The sequence below is a fragment of the Protobothrops mucrosquamatus genome, unplaced genomic scaffold (genome assembly GCF_001527695.2).
Source record: "Protobothrops mucrosquamatus isolate PMUCROS unplaced genomic scaffold, P.Mucros_1.0 scaffold1, whole genome shotgun sequence".
NCBI lineage: Eukaryota > Metazoa > Chordata > Lepidosauria > Squamata > Viperidae > Protobothrops > Protobothrops mucrosquamatus.
The window spans coordinates 3,333,647-3,350,109 of NW_015386388.1; the positions used below are offsets into that span (position 1 = coordinate 3,333,647).

At 37.6% G+C, this 16,463-nt stretch overlaps 1 protein-coding gene across 1 annotated transcript in view; it reads left to right on the forward strand.

Moving 5' to 3' along the window:
* Nucleotides 1-2,399, forward strand: part of PSMD3 (proteasome 26S subunit, non-ATPase 3) — an 11,034-nt gene extending 8,635 nt beyond the window's left edge. The window contains exons 10-12 of the mRNA XM_015832266.1: nt 49-204; nt 920-970; nt 1,766-2,399. Coding sequence (XP_015687752.1) covers nt 49-204; nt 920-970; nt 1,766-1,843 — 285 coding nt within the window. The 3' untranslated portion in view covers nt 1,844-2,399. The remainder of the gene's footprint in view (nt 1-48; nt 205-919; nt 971-1,765) is intronic.
* Nucleotides 2,400-16,463: the final 14,064 nt, after the last annotated feature.

The following is a 16,463-nucleotide window of genomic DNA, read 5'->3' on the forward strand; positions in this document are numbered from 1 at the left end:
AGCTGTGAAAGCTTTCTCTGAGATCCATTGTTGTGCCTTGATTTCCAGGCTATTCGGGATGGTGTGATTGAAGCTAGCATTAACCATGAGAAAGGATATGTCCAGTCAAAGGAGATGACTGACATTTATTCCACCCGGGAGCCCCAACTTGCTTTCCACCAACGTATTTCCTTCTGCCTCGACATTCACAATATGTCTGTCAAGGTAAGGCAAGGATGGTCAATGTTTAAGGACATATTTCAACCTCCTAGTCATCCAATGATGTGACATCACCTAAAAGAGAAGCATACATTTTTCTCACACACTTTGGGGGTGGATTTTTGGAGCATCGGGGAAGGCAGCCTCTCAGAAGCAGATTGCCCCCCACACCTCAAAGAAATTTAAAAAAAAACCCCACAAAGCTTAAGCTTTGGTCATTTTGTTGCAAATGCCAGCGTAGGGTGTCAGGGAACTGCCTGCAAGCTGTATAAGGTAAAATACCAAATGTGCATCAGAACTCCACAGGAGGACTTCTGAGTGTGTTCCTTGTCTGAACAAGGTTGAAAAGAAGGGAGGTTTGATTCTCCAGTTAATATCATCAATAGTTTTCTCTATAATCAAACATCAATGCTTAAGATGCTTTAAGGTGTCTAAAGGCCTATGTAAGTATTAAGGAATTTTTTTAGATGTGGAGAAGGCAGGGAACTCTCCAATTTTGGGGGGAAATTAAGAATTCAGTTCCTGTCACTAAAGACAAAGTGAGGAAATACATGTAGGATTTGACCAGTTTCAAGTGGAAGAGCTAGTACATGTCTCTTTTGAATTGTTCTTCTGTGCCTCTGCCATTGAGGAATATGTGGGATCTTTCTGTGAGCTTTCTTTTTGAAATTTACCTTTAACTTATTGGTGTTTGCTCTTTTTTTCTCTCTCCCATTTTTAGGCTATGAGATTCCCCCCCAAATCTTATAACAAGGATTTGGAGTCTGCAGAGGTAAGGTTTCTTGTCAGTCACACAGAAAGCTCCTTAGCTGGGGCATTGTTTTGCATAAGATTAGGACTGGCAGTCTTAATGAACTAGATCCTATTGATCTTGTGTATTGGCATTAGATTGTTGAACATTAAATTGCTGAAACTATGTAGGATTTAAATACAGAATGGTTTGTCGTAATCTCTTAAACTTGAGCTGTGAGATTTCAAACTTTTTTTAAATTAATGTTTAATTTTTATATCATCTGGAGCAGTATTTTTCATTTTGATCATTTTAAGATGTGTGGACTTCAACTCCCAAAATTTCCCAGCCTGCATCGCTGGCTGGTGAATTTTGGGAGTTGATGTCCACACATCTTTAATTGGCCAAGATTGAGAAACACTTATCTAACGGTATCTCTAGTATCATGTTATTGTCTATTCCTTTGCAAAATTACAAAAATGTTAATGGAGCAAAGTAGCTTAATTTATATAACTAGACAAAACTTGACACATTTAGGTCCTTCAGTTTACCAGCTGCCTCCAACTTTCAGAAAACTGAATATGCATATTAGGAATGTAATGAGTACCAAAATACATATATCAGCCAATTTAGGTCAAATATCTCAGAAACATTTAAAATGCAATTCTCTCTCTGCAGTATGTCAGCTATATGAGCAATTTTAAAACATGTGAAATAATAGTATCTTTTAATGGGCCTTGTTGAAAGTGGCATAACATATATAATTTGCATTGAAACTCAATTTTGCTGTGTAACACATAAATGACACTAAATCATACAGTAACCTTTGTTTCGCAGGAACGGCGTGAGCGTGAGCAGCAGGATCTAGAATTTGCCAAGGAAATGGCAGAGGATGATGATGATGGTTTCCCTTGATGCTCTGTAGGGATGCAATATTTGTTTGCAAAGTTTTTTTGATTTTGTTTTGTTTTCCAATGCAAAACTTTGTATCTGTTGTCTGAAAACCAGAATTTCCCTTCTTTCCATATTCTGCATGTTGGGGGCGGTACAAAAAAAAAATCCTCTAGCTGCTGCAAGAAGAAGACACGGCCCCAAATTAAAAGTTGGTCCTTGCTTCTGAACTAAAGATCACTATGGTTTTCATTCATAAATATTCCCTGTAATGGGCCAGATTAATCCAGTGTTGTCTTTACTGGAGTTCTACTCCAGCTGACAAAATAATTTCAGTGACAGATCTTGTCAAGTTTTGTTTAGGACTTTTAAATAAAAGTTTGAGGAAAATAAAATGCCTCTTAAATGGAACTCACATTTATTCAGATGTAATAATGGAGTCACTGGAAATATAGGAATTCAAACTTTTATTTTTTCTCTGATTGATATTGGTATGCCTAAAAATAGTATCCTATTTGATAAGAAATCGTAAATGTTACAGGTAGAGGAATACAGCCTGAGCATCAATTAGTAAAAAAAAAACATGTTTTAAAAATAAAAAATACAGAAATTAGATATTTTTTCTTGCCTTTCTCTAGTTTTTGCTACCTTGAGTAATTGATTCAATAGCAATAGCACTTAAGACTTATATACCGCTTCATAATGCTTTACAGCCCACTCTAAGCAGTTTACAGAGTCAGCATATGGCCCCAAACAATCTGGGTCCTCATTTTACTGACCTCGGAAGGATGGAAGTTTGAGTCAACCATGAGCTGTTCAGAATCAATTCCTGGAGTGAACAGTGAGTTAGCCTGCAGAACTGCATTCTAACCACTGCATTACTATGGCTTATCAAATAATTACAAGATTTTTTACTCAAGGACAAATTAGTCTCTTGCTGGAGGAATCTGACTGACAGACAACCCATTTAGTGAAATTGATAAGCATATGGCAGATAATCAAGAAATATTTCAAAATAATTATGGCAAGAAATCGAAAGATATCTTGAAAGGTGGAGACATTTATAGCAGTCTTGATTGGGATCAGCTGCAATTATCAAAATTTACTTGTTCATTTATTCAAAATACATTACCCCAAATAAACAACTCTTTTAAATGGCATCAATTCCAATATCAAAGAAAATTTACAAGAATAGCAAAAAATTGCCAATCCATTTATCCAGAGTGGGAAAAGACCTAGAGTTAAATTTTAAAAAGTTATAAGATTCAAAACACAGAAGTCTTGCTCTTCCAAATTTTAAATTTTATCATAAAGACAGTTACCCCAAGATTAACAGAGTGGAAAAAAATGATCATATAATAAAACAACAGTATGGGCAGGATTCCATGGATATTTATTGTATAGACCAGAGGTGTCAAACTGCCAGCCTGGGGTCGGACGCATCATGAGGAAACTGCGCCCATCCCATTGCCGGCAATGGGGAAAAGGTTCTGATACGTCGCGCGACGTCACATTACTTAGACTTCAGTAAGGCAATTGATAAAGTAGATCACAACCTACTATTTCATAAGATAGAAAAATGTGGGATAGCATCACTACCAGATGGATTCGTAACTGGCTGACTAGCTGCACTCAATGTGTAGTCATCAATGGAACTGCATCTATATGGAGTGGAATATGCAGTGAGGTACCCCAAGGCTCTCTTTTAGGCCCAGTACTCTTCAACATCTTCATCAATGACTCAGATGGAGAACCTATCAAATTTGCAGATGACACCAAGCTGACAAGAATAGCCAACACTCCAGAAGATAGGCTAAAGATACAGAAGGATCTTGACAGACTTGAATATTGACCATTATCTAATAAAATGAAATTCAATGGTGAAAAAAGTAAGGTTCTACATTTAGGCAAGAAAACCAAATGCACAGGTATAGTATAGGTCATACCTGGCTCAATAGTAACTATGAATGGAATCTTGGAGTCCTAGTGGACAATCATTAAATATGAGCCAGCAGTGTGCTGCAGTTGCCAAAAAATCCAACGCAGTTCTAGGTTGCATTAACGGATAGAATCAAGATCACGTGAAGTGTTAATACCACTTTATAATGCCTTGGTAAGGCCACACTTGGAATATTGCATCCAGTTTTGGTTGTCATGATGTAAAAAAGATGTTGAGACTCTAGAAAGAATGCAGAGAAGAGCAAAAAAGATGATTAGGGGACTGGAGGCTAAAACAAAGAACAGTTGCTAGAATTGGGTATGTCTAGTTTAATGAAAAGAAGGACTAGGGGTGACATGATAGCAATGTTCCAATATCTCAGGATGCCACAAAGAAGAGGGAGTCAGCCTATTCTATAAAGCACCAGAAGGCAGGACAAGAAGCAATGGATGGAAACTAATCCAGGAGAGAAGCAACCTAGAACTAAGGAGAAATTTTCTGACAGAACAATTAATCAGTGGAACAACCTGCCTCCAGAAGTTGTGAATGCTCCAACACTGGAAGTTTTTAAGAAGAGATTGGACAACCATTTGTCTGAAATGGTATAGGGTTTCCTGCCTGAGCAGGAGGTTGGACTAGAAGACCTCAAAGGTCTATTCCAACTCTGTTATTCTGATATGACAGAATAAATAAAAAATTGATAAAATGGATGTAAAATTTAAAGAAACAACACAACTGAAAAACTACATGAAATCTGTAAAATTCATGCCAACTTACAATCTGAAAGAGCATTTATATATAATTGTTTTGCAAATGGTACACAACTTAATAATTTCCAAGATAAATCATACAGTAACAAATAATGTAAATGCTGTGAAGGAACATTATACCACATGGTAGGAACAGGTAGTCCTTAATGACCGATTGACCTCCTCACAGCTACTTACAATTCAATTCCAGAGTTCCACTGGCTGCACACATGCACCCCCATAATAATCACATTTTGAACCCTTAGCAACGTGCACAAAGGCCCATTTGCAGTGTTCTGTGATCATGTGACTACAATTTTTGATTTCACCCATTAAAGAGAATACACTTGTTTACCAACCATTGTGTTTACTTAACAGCCACAGCATTAGATTTAATGACTGCTTCAAGAAAGATCATAAAAGCAAGCACAGTCACATGACAACCTGCTTAATAACCACATGATTTACAACTGTAATTCAACTGTACTACCATCCGGAGAATTTTAGAAATTAAACTTGAAATGAAATCACTTAACTAGGTATAATTCCAGAATATATGTACAAGAAATATAATTTATTGAGATACATGCTCACAGCAGCAAAAATAAACATTGTCCAACACTGGAAGGAAGATATCAATGTAAACAAGATCTGAATTGGAATTTTAATTTGAAAAATATGTAACAATGGTAAAACTAATAGTATATATCCACAACAGAAGTTTTAACAAAATTCAAGCAAAAATGGTGTCCATCTAATCAATGCATCACACAATAAGGCAAATACAAATACTTATAATATGGGTTCTATATATTTATAAATAGTGCAAATTTGTCAGAGTATAAACAGAGATAGAAATCACATATCTAATTTTCCAAGCAGCTCATTTTTGTTTTCTGTTTTTCTATCTATCCTCTTAATGTGAATAATAATAAATATGTCTTTTGCTCTTGTCCATCAATGCCATCCTTAGCTATATTTGTACAATTGAAGCAATTACAAATGCAGCCAAAGTATTGGCACCCTGCACTTTCCGCCCCCAAAATTGCAATTTGCTGTAAAACAAATTGAAACTGACATTGGAATCCATCATTCATTACTTTATAATCCATAGAGCAGAATTTTGTTGTATGACTCTTGTAAATAACAAAACAAATGAAAATGGCACAAACAGAATAACTGGCACCCCTATCCTAATATTTTGTAGCATGCTCTTTTGAGGCAATCAACCACTTTCTGTAGCTCTGAAAAATACTTCTATACTTCTCAACTGGTAATCTATCCTACTCTTGTTGAGCAAACCACTTCAGGTGTTTTAGGTTTGATGGGTTCTTCCAACCATGAGTTTCTGCTCTCTCCGCAGCTGTGCTATTAGATTCTGAACAGGACTCATAGCAGGCTGCTTCAGAACAGTCAAATTTTCTGCCATTCTTGGATCCTCTTGGATATATGTTTTGGTTCATTACCCTGGTGAAGGATCTGTGACTTGCCATTGAGAGAGAGCTTTCTGGCACCAGGCATTATGTTTTACTCTAGAATACTTTGATAACCTTGTAATTTCATCATGCCCTGCATATATTCGAGGCACTGCTTCCAAAGACAGCAAAGCAACTCCATAAAATTATGGAGCTACTCCAGATTTCATAATAAAGATGGTAAAAGCACTGTTGCTCTTCGGTGAAGAAATGTTGTGGCTCACTAAAAAAAAAAAAAAAAAGCTCTAATTTTGTTTCATCTGTCCAAAGGACATTCTCCCAGAAGGACTGTGGCTTGTCATCATGGATTTAACAAACTTCTGTTTGCTTTTTTGTATCTGTCTTCCTAGGTCCTTTCAGTGGGTTAACAAAAGATGGTGTAACTTGATATTGTTGCATCTTGGTCTTGGGGTTCAGCCCAAGTTTTGTTCTCCCTCTTTCTCTACCATCAACTCTTCTTTTGTTCAATTTGGGATCAATTTTCCTTTTGAGACCACATTTAGGGAGATTAGCTACAATTCCCTGGATCTTAAACGTCTTGTTAGCAGTTATGGTCACAGGGAAATGAAACTCTTTGGAGATGTAGCCTTTATCTTTAATATGCTTGATCATTAGATTCTTCCTTTTGTCTTTAGACAACTCTGGGTTTTTTTTCTTTCTCTTGTTCATGTTCATGGTCCTGTACACAATGACACAAATTGCTGAGAACTTTTCTCATTCAGGTAAACTGAGAGATTATGAGATTGAAATGATACTAAATAATACTAATTAAATAAATTGTCTGCTTGAAAGATCACATTCAATATCTTTTAACTTCTAAGTACCAATAATTATCCGTTCCCAGTTTTATTTTTTTAAACTTGTTTAATTATTTTTAGGAATATGTTATCATACAGTACATCAAAATCAAAGTATCTACAGATTATGGAATAATGAATGGTGGATGCCGAGTAGAGTAGAGTATATATAGAGTAGAATACAGAATAGTATTAGAGTCAAGTAAAGTAGAGTAAAACAGAATAGAACAGAACAAAATAGGAATAGGAACAGGAATAGAATTATTTATTGGCTAAGAATAACAGAGTTGGAAGGGACATTGGAGGTCTTCTAGTCCAACCTCCTGCTCAAGAAATATCTCCTTAATTCTAGGTTGGTTCTCTCCTTGATTAGTTTCCAGTTTTGACTATCAGAAGCCACCTTTTCCTCCCTCTGTGACCCCAGAAAGGGAAGGGAGAAATAGAGGTCCCATCCACCCCTCCCCTCCATTGCTCCATTCATCTGGGCCAGCCCTGAATTTGAACTTGAGCTGACCTTGGTTGTCCAAGCCTCCACTTTCCCAAGGTGGGTAGGGACTTGATTTTGGCCTAGGTGTAGAAAAAGAATGCAGGGCATGGAGCCCAAGATCTCAGTTGAGGAAAATGTTGTTGGTAGGTACACAGAAGAGTCCAGAGATGTACTCTCAGTGCCTCCTGAATAAAGCCTGAGGAAATGCCACCTTAGCAAATATAATAAAGGTGTAGTAAAGAATAGAGCACAAATAACCTTAAAGCTGAGGCTTGAACGACTGGGGTCTCCAATAAGCACCCACAGACACAGACACAACTGTTCTGAGCTTGAGGACTTTTATCCGCATTCAAGCTGGCAAACTAAAGCCATTGTCTAAATGGCTATAGGGTCACTCTTGACTCCTTCTATGGAGATGTGATTAACCCGATAGCTGAGCTTCCAATCGTTCCCGGGCTTGGGTAGAAGGAGCTCTTCTTTGGCATATGCGTTGAACTGTGACAGCTCCTGGGTGGGAGAGGGCCAAGCAGGGAAAGTGAGAGGGCAACTGGCTCCAGATCGCCATTGCTGTGAAGGCTCACCCCACTGAAGTATCCAGCCCAGAACAATGACTCCCACTTAGCCCACCTTTTGCAGAAGGGGGTGTTCGAAAGCAAGATGAAGGAATTTGTGCTGGTGGGAACTTTCACCTCCCTTATGCCAGGCCAGCTTTGGAAACCAGATTGAAAAGCCCAGGTCTGGTTGAGTTAAACAGACACCAGCGCAACCTCAGCATAGCCACCTCCAATTCTCCCAGTCCGCATCTAGGCAGTTTTCCCAAGCGATGTGGGTTCTCCTAGGGATCAGAGTCATATACTAATGGTTTTAATAAAACTAGGAAAGGAGGAAGAGGCAGACAGTTCTCCTAATAGGAAAGAAATGGGTCTAGAGTACCGTTATCTCGCATTAAGTCGTCCCATGCTGAATTGCCCCATGAAAAGTTGTCCCATGGTGAGTTGGCTGTGTCCGGTTGGCCTGCAGTAAGTTGGCCACAGCAAGTGGCCTAGATCCCACTTGGAATTCTTCATCTGGTCACCATAATGCAAAAAAGATGTTGAGACACCAGAAAGAATGCAGAGAAGAGCAAGAAAGAAGATAAAGGGTCTGGAGGCTAAACTCTATCATGAACAGTTGTGGGAATTAGGCACATTCAATGAACAGAAGGGCTAGGGGTGGCATGATAGCAGTCTTCTGGTACCTGAGGGGCTATCACAGCACCTGAGCGCAGGACAAGACTTAACAGGTGGAAGATTATTAAAGAGAGATCCAACCTAGAATTAAGGAAAAAATTTCTGACAGGGAAAAACAGTCAGTGGCATGGCTTGCCTCCAGAAGTTGTGGGTACTTCTTCGCTGGAGGTTTTTGAGATTAGGTTGCACAATCATTTGTCTGGAATGGATAAGGTCACCTTCTGGGGGAGGGGGTTGGACTAGAAGACCTCCAAGATCTCTTCCAACCCTGTTATTCTACGTGCTATGTTCTAAGTTAGAATTCTTTAGGAAAAAGCGGAGGTACCAATACTTTTGACCAAATCTGTAGGTTTATTATCATTTTAGGAATATTTAACATTGGTAATAAACTTTTTTCTTTTTAATCATCATTGCATTACCAATTTCTAGTTTATATTCCATAAATACCATTGTACTAAGCTCATATGTATATTATAATATATTATACATATCTTACACAGATAGTCCTCAACTATTTGCTTTCTGTTGTTTTTAATTCTACCTAAAAGGACCTACCTTCTTATTTCATTATGATCATATTTATCATGGAGCATTTGATAAAGGTTTTTCGAAAAGCATTTGGAAAGTCTTAATATTCTTCATCATGCATAGATTTCTGTTAAGCTTTTCTAAACATGCACAGTTTACAGTTTTAAAACAAAGCTTAATTATATTGGCAACTCTTAAGCAGTAAAAGATTAAAATAGCAGATAAGGTAACTGGATGGTACCTAAAATGTTCTTGGAATGTTCTTAGAAATGCTAATGGATTATTGCCAGACACAGGACAACATTCGAAGCATTGTGTTTATCTACACAGTTACTAGGGGTTGAGAGCAACTCAGTGGCAGTTAAATCATGCCAATTTCTGTTTTGTAAAGGTAGCTTGTATTTGTTTAGTACATTTATATGGCTGCCTGATACAAATGGCATGACTCTTGGCAGCATATAAAACCATTAAAATAAAAACAAAAACTAGACATACTAGTGAAACAAACTAAAACGATTAAAGAGAAATCAGGACTAAAATACTACTCACTAACAGAGAACTCTACTCATCCTGGTCCACACACCCGGGGAAAGAGCCAGATCTTAACTGCCTTTCTAAAGGCCAGCAAGGAGAAAGTTAGGAGCATGTTTCTTGTGTCCCACGAGATGATAATACTTTAGAAAAAAGACCTAGAGTATGGCTTCTCTGTTGGAGCATGTGGAATGAGATAGTACTTTTGGGAGAAGGTGATACCACAAATACCCCTGTCCTATTACATGTAGGGTTTCATAGGTGAAGCATCCTGAAAATTTACAGGAAATCAGTGCGGGTGTCACATACAGGTGTCACATAGGTGTCACACAATGAAAAGCATCCATAACTACCTGCTCTGTTGCATTCTGAAACAACTTAAGCTTCTGAATGATTTTCAAACCCTATTGAACAGTGTCTTGCATAATCCCACTGGAAAGTTGCTAAGGAGTAGTAATCATGAACAAGGCTGTCCAATTCAAAAATAGGATCAAATGGCTCACAGGATGAAGCTATGAAAAGTTTCCCTTCATAATTGCAGGAACTACAAATCCAGGAATATTCCCGTATTGTGCACTGAATTTAAGTGGTATAGTGCAATTCTCTACAAGATGAAATTTCTCCAGTTCCAGGACCCAAGAGGCACAAAACTCATAGCTGGTCTTGGTAGGGTTGAGCTAAATGAAGCCTTAGTTGCTTGCTTATCTAGGTAGATATCACATATTATCTAGATACAGAAATCAATAATGCTGGAGAAGAGGAAGTAATAGCCACTAATGGCATCACAACTATTTTGTGATTTTGGAAGTTACCCTAATTTGCTAAGTTAAAATCTGGAAGTAAAATTTTCCAAAATAGAATTCTCTGAAGTAAAATCATACCTATATTCTGTAGATATTTTCTATTGGCTACTGGCTTTAACCAGTAGAAATCCTGCTTAAAGTTTAGTTAGCATTCCCTATTAGTTATGAACTAGGAACTATGATTAGATTACATTTAATTAGCATAACAAACCAAGATCACATATTGGTTTATTAAGATCTTATTTAAAAATTAATGGGAACTATTTAATTGTGAATGAAAGTATGAACATGGCCAATTGGTATACATTGTACTTTGGCTATACATACTTATTGCATAAAAGGCTATCGCTTGACAACATAGTGGCAGTTCCCATCTTCCTAAACTTTATCCAACATTCCCAAGTTTTGCTAATTCTGTACATTAGAAGGCTTCCTGTGACTTCACACACAATAGTTTGTTACTTCCTTCCCCCTACATCCTGGCCAGGAGGGGAATTTGAGATTGTCCTGGATTTCCCAATCTGGACTGATTAGTTCAGGGAATCGGCTTTTTGTCTCAGTCATCCAAAATGCTTTTCCTGATGACACTCTTCTGTGTAATAAATACTGTTGCTGATTATTACACTAGATCTTTCATAACTGACCTCAAGGTGGCGCTTCATTTCAGAAAATATTTAAATAGGGAGGAAGAGGTTGTTTTCTCCCATGTAATATTGCACAATATGAAGAACATTCTTCAATGTAAGTTAGGCATGTATCATAAAAAAACACAAACGAATACATATGTTGAACTATGAATATAAGAAGTTGCCTTGTTCTGAATCAGAAAAGTAATCAGCCAGCTCTACATTTTCTATACCTTTTGGGAGGGGGGGGGGCACTTTGTTTTTATTTCAGTTGCTGCAAATTTTACAATCAGAGCCATTTCATTCTCTGCTGCCTTCTGGAACTGAGGCATCTCTGCCAAAAATATAAACGCAACCACGAGATAAGTTTTCCTGTTACAACCCTTCCATGTATGAATAGGAACTGCGCAAGAGCATAATGCAAATTCATATTAATGGAATTTATTCAATAAAAGCATTGCCTGGAAGAAGAAAAATAACCTTATTTCCAGAGGTGTCTGACCTCATCTGTGAAAGTGCAATATTAAATATTATAAGAAATAGTTTTAAATATACTCATCACCTACGAATGCTAATTATTTCTTCAGGAGCTTGCCTTGACCTTTAGCAGATAATAGGATCATTATGGTTAAAAGCCAGGTGAAAGCATAAACTGGTATCTGAACAGCAAGAGTTTTAAAAGCTCTGATGCCAGCTGTAGAATCAGAGCGACATTTGAATTCTGCTTCAGGCAGCAAAATGTTTTTTGAAATTGCATTTTGCTTTAATGCAGAGGAGGAAACAGAAGGTGAAAGCATTCTCCTTAGAAGCTGTCCCATTCTGCCATCATCCACATTATTGCAAATAATTTCAAATTATTGAAAATAGACCCAGACCACATTGATCTGGGGTCCCTCTGTCCAGAAAGGCCTCTACATAATTCTGTGCTACTGTGCTACCTGCCATTCAAGCATGCCATTGTAAAGAAAATAAATTCTTGAAATGCCAAGTGCAGAAAGCTAAACCACTCATTTCTGCTGTCAATGGAAAAAGTAATAGTCCCTTATCATACACAACAGATCTCTCCAAAAAACATGGCACAAAGAAAGAAATCACAAGCCGGTGGGAGTTGACAGCAAAGGAGCAATAGTGGGAAGGAGATCTCCCAAAAGATCTTGCTCAAGGACCTCCCAGCTCTCTAAACCCTAGAGGGGACCCTAAAGCCAAAGTCTTTGGTTTTCTTCTAAGGAAATAGTTTTGAATGGGACAGTTTTTCTGAATTTTCTGCTTAAAAGGAAAATTCCAGCCTAGGAAAGGAAACCTGATTCATTTATCCTTAACTACTAACACTGCCAGTTTTTTTAGAAGTACACTATTGCTTTAAGATGACTAACTCTAACCTACACAAACATTTGCTAAATGGGGCTGGGGGGAGAAACCCAGATGTCAAATACTTTCACCTCTACAAATTTCATCATCTCGGCAATTCCTTCAATCTTAATGTCAAAATTTTGTTTAAAGCACAAGACTACTGTCTTCCATGGGGCCACAATATCATTGGATTCTCCTCATTGAGATTAAAGGAACACCCACTTGGATTCCAGGGCCCATCTCTGAAACAGATATTGATAGCAGAAGAATCTTAAGCTATCTCCCTCCCTAGCTCATTACATCTCCAAAAATGTAAATCACACTGCAAAAAGTATGATGGAAATAATCATTTTCACAAACAAACAAACAAACCCAAGACACAAATGTTAGTAGGCCAATCGGCTATGCTAATACTTTAATTAGCATTGGCATTTCTCTGCCCAAAAATGCTTGGAGCAATTCTGGATAAGAACATATTGACTGCATTCACTTACCTCATTATGCAGTAAATTTGGCTTAGTAAAAATACTGTACAATACAATACATAAAATTGTATACAATACAGTGCAGTACAATGCAATGCAATAAATGAAATCTGATGCCAAAGAAACCATATGATGGTTTAATATGATAACCTGATCTGGTTCACACAACATACTAAGGCAATGACTGCTTCTCAAGCCAGTTTGGTCTAGTTGTTAAGACGCCAGTCTAGAAAGTGGAAGCCCACAAGTTCAAGTCCTGCTTTAGCCATGAAAGCTAGCTGAGTGACTTTGGGCCAGTCATTCTCTTTCAGCCCAACCCATCACACAGGGCTCTTGTTTGGGAGAAAATAGGAGGAGGAAGGTGTGTTTGATATGTTCACTCCCTGGAGTTATTTATAAAAATAATAAAGGTGAGATGCAAATAAATAAATAAAAACTACCCAAGCCTACTTTAACTAGGCTATCAAGCTACAGGTAGTCCTCAACTTGTAACAAGTCATTCAAAGTTACAACAGCACTGAAAAAAGTGACCTACAACTGGTTCTCACACTTCCAACTGTTGCAGCATCCCCACAGTCATGTGATCAAAATTTGGGTGCTTGACAATTGCCATGTATATATCACAGTTGTAGCACCCCATGGTCAAGTGATGACCATTTGCAATCTTTCCAGCCAGCTTACGACAAGCAAAGTCAGTGGGGAAAGCCAGATTCATTTAATTATTGCTGGTTCACTTAACAACTGTAGTGATTTGCTTAACAACTGTGGCAAAAAAGGTCATAAAATCAGGTGCGACTTACTTAACAAGCACCTTGCTTAGTAATCCTTAATGATGACTACACGTATAGGTCCCCAATTACTGAGAATAGAAACAAAACAGGGTTGGGGTTTTCTTTTATTAAAGGGGCAGTGTTCACTATTTAAGTCTTAAATCATGAACATTCAAATATATTTTAAAGCTAGACTAACATACAGTGTAGATCTAGTCTAAAGCTTACTGTACATAGTGGACACTATAGACAGTATAAAATGGCACAGTAGGGAACATCCTAGCCAAATACATAGAAAAAGAATAAAGAACAGCTGTTCTGCAGACCATTATTTAGCTTTAATCTACCATGCATTCTTTAAGATGAACCTTCATAAGTTGGAATCAATCCAGGTTGCCTGTTAAAATGATCCAATGGGGATATTATTCTGTTTTATTACATTTTACTCTATTCTAGAACAAAAATTCTCTGGGCAGATTATAAAGTTACATGGTTATATATTGCAAAGATAATACAGGAGAGAAAAACACATCATTAATTTCTGGCCATTTTAACCCATATATTTGCAGATCCATCCAGTCGACAAGGCACATTGGATGGATCAAAACCATTTTGGTTTGAAAAGATCCATATCTATATATACAAGGGTATAGAGACTGGCTGGGAAATTCTAGAGTTGAAGTCTACATGTTTTAAGAATTGCCAAGGTTGTATATGCAATACTAAAAATGCAGTCTCTAAATAGAATGTCTGAATAGAACCATAATGATAGTAAAAGAAACTAAGATCAATTTAAAGATTTTGTTAGATTAAACATTGAGCAGGAAGCTATTACATTAGGAAGCAAATGAGCAGAGCTACCTCTATTTACAAGAATGTCTCTTTGCCCAAATAGGTATTCTCATGAAAGAAAGCAATACATGACAGCAATCCCTGAAAAATATTGGAGAACTTTTATAAAAGGCTGAGGTGGGGAAAAAAAACATTTAAAACTAAACTTTATGACATCCAGAATATCTACCTCACAGGATAGCTGTTGTGGGGAAAATTAAGAAAGAAGGATTGTCGTGCACCACCCTGAACTCATGAAATAAAGATGGGATATAAATATTATAATAAATAAAATAAATAAATATATGTCTAACTTATGTAGACACATGTATGTGCATCTGGATAAATATCTAGTTATTATATACCTATATCCCTCCTAGATAGTGCTATCCACAAAAGTGGTCATATCTGGAGGATACAAATAGCAGAGAACAGAGAACTATCATGTTGATGGGAGGCCCAGTATGCATCCTTCAGATACTTGGGTCCTAATACCAGAATAAACTATTTCTATGTTCTAATGAATCTTCACCAGCATCAATTCTACTTGCTTCTGATTGATCACTGTGAGACTGTATGAAGAAAAGACATGCTCAAGGCCTGTCTAACTTTTCCATTTTCAAACTATTAGTCGACTTAAAATAGTTCATTCAGTGACCATTCGAAATTATAAAGGCACTGAAAAAAATAACTTATGACCATTTTTCACATTCACGAACTATTGTAGCATCCCCATGGTCATGTGATCAAAATTCAGATGCTTGGCATCTGACTCACATTTATGGCGGTCGGAGTGTCCTGGGGTCATGCGATTATTCTTTGCAACCTTCTGACAAGCAAAGTCAATGGGGAAGCCAGATTCACTTAACAACCATGTTACAAACTTAAGAACTGCAGTGGGTCACTTAACATCTTTGGCAAGAAAGGTTTTAAAATAGGGCAAAATTAACTTAACAACTGTCTCACTTCGCAACAGAAATTTTGGGCTCAATTGGGGTCATAAGTTGAGGACTACCCGTGCTTTCAGTTCAGCTCTTTATCAGAGGGTAAACTAAGTTTGGAGAAGTAATAATGATGATGTGTGAAATCTGCATAGAATCATAGAGATGAAATGAATATTAGAGATTTAGTCCAAACCTTTGTTCAGTGCAGAATTCACCAGAGCACCTCTGACACATAAATATCCAATCTCTGAACATCTTCAAAGGAGAAGTCCTTGCTTCAAGTAGCAGCCTGCTCTACTGGCTCACAATTTGTATATTCAGGAAGTTCTTCCTGCTTTCTAGCCTGAACGTACTTCCTTGTAGTTTTAAATTACTGCTTCTTATTCTATTCTCTGAAGCAATGCAGAATTAATCCAATTCTTCTGCTGATAGTTCTCAATTTATGACCGTAACAGAGCCTACCCATTATGCAGCAGGACATACTGTATCCAACACAGTTTTACAACCTTTATAGCAGTTGTCAACCAGTGTTGTGGGCATTAAGTGAACTCATCATTCACCATGGGGCATTTTTGCTAAAAACTGAAAGTAAACCTTGGTTTTTTGGCGAAAATGATATAAATTGCATTCACATGCCTGTAGGGCTGGTTGCCAAGCACCTGAAATATGGCCATGTGATCATATGGGGGAAGACAGCTGGCAGAACTTTGGAATAGGTTGTATCTTTTGGCGGATCCATTGTAACTTTGATCGCTGAGCAACCAACTGTAAGTTAAGGACTACCTGCATATGACAAGTCTTCAGATATTTGTAAACTGCTATCTGACCTTCGCACAAGTCATTTCTTTTGTGGGTCAAGCACACCCAGATCCTGTAGCCATTCCTGATGGGATTTAGACACCAGACTCTTCACAAACCTTCATAGCCATCCTTTGAACTGGCTGGATTTGCCCTTCATCTTTTTTTTAAAACTGGTGCCCAGAATAGAACACAGTATTCCAAGTGAAGTCTGAGCGGGGGGGGCCCAGCAGGGTGAAACAATTACCCCTCATGACACGGACTCTATCCTGCCCCAAGGTAGCATTTATCTTTTCAGGTAG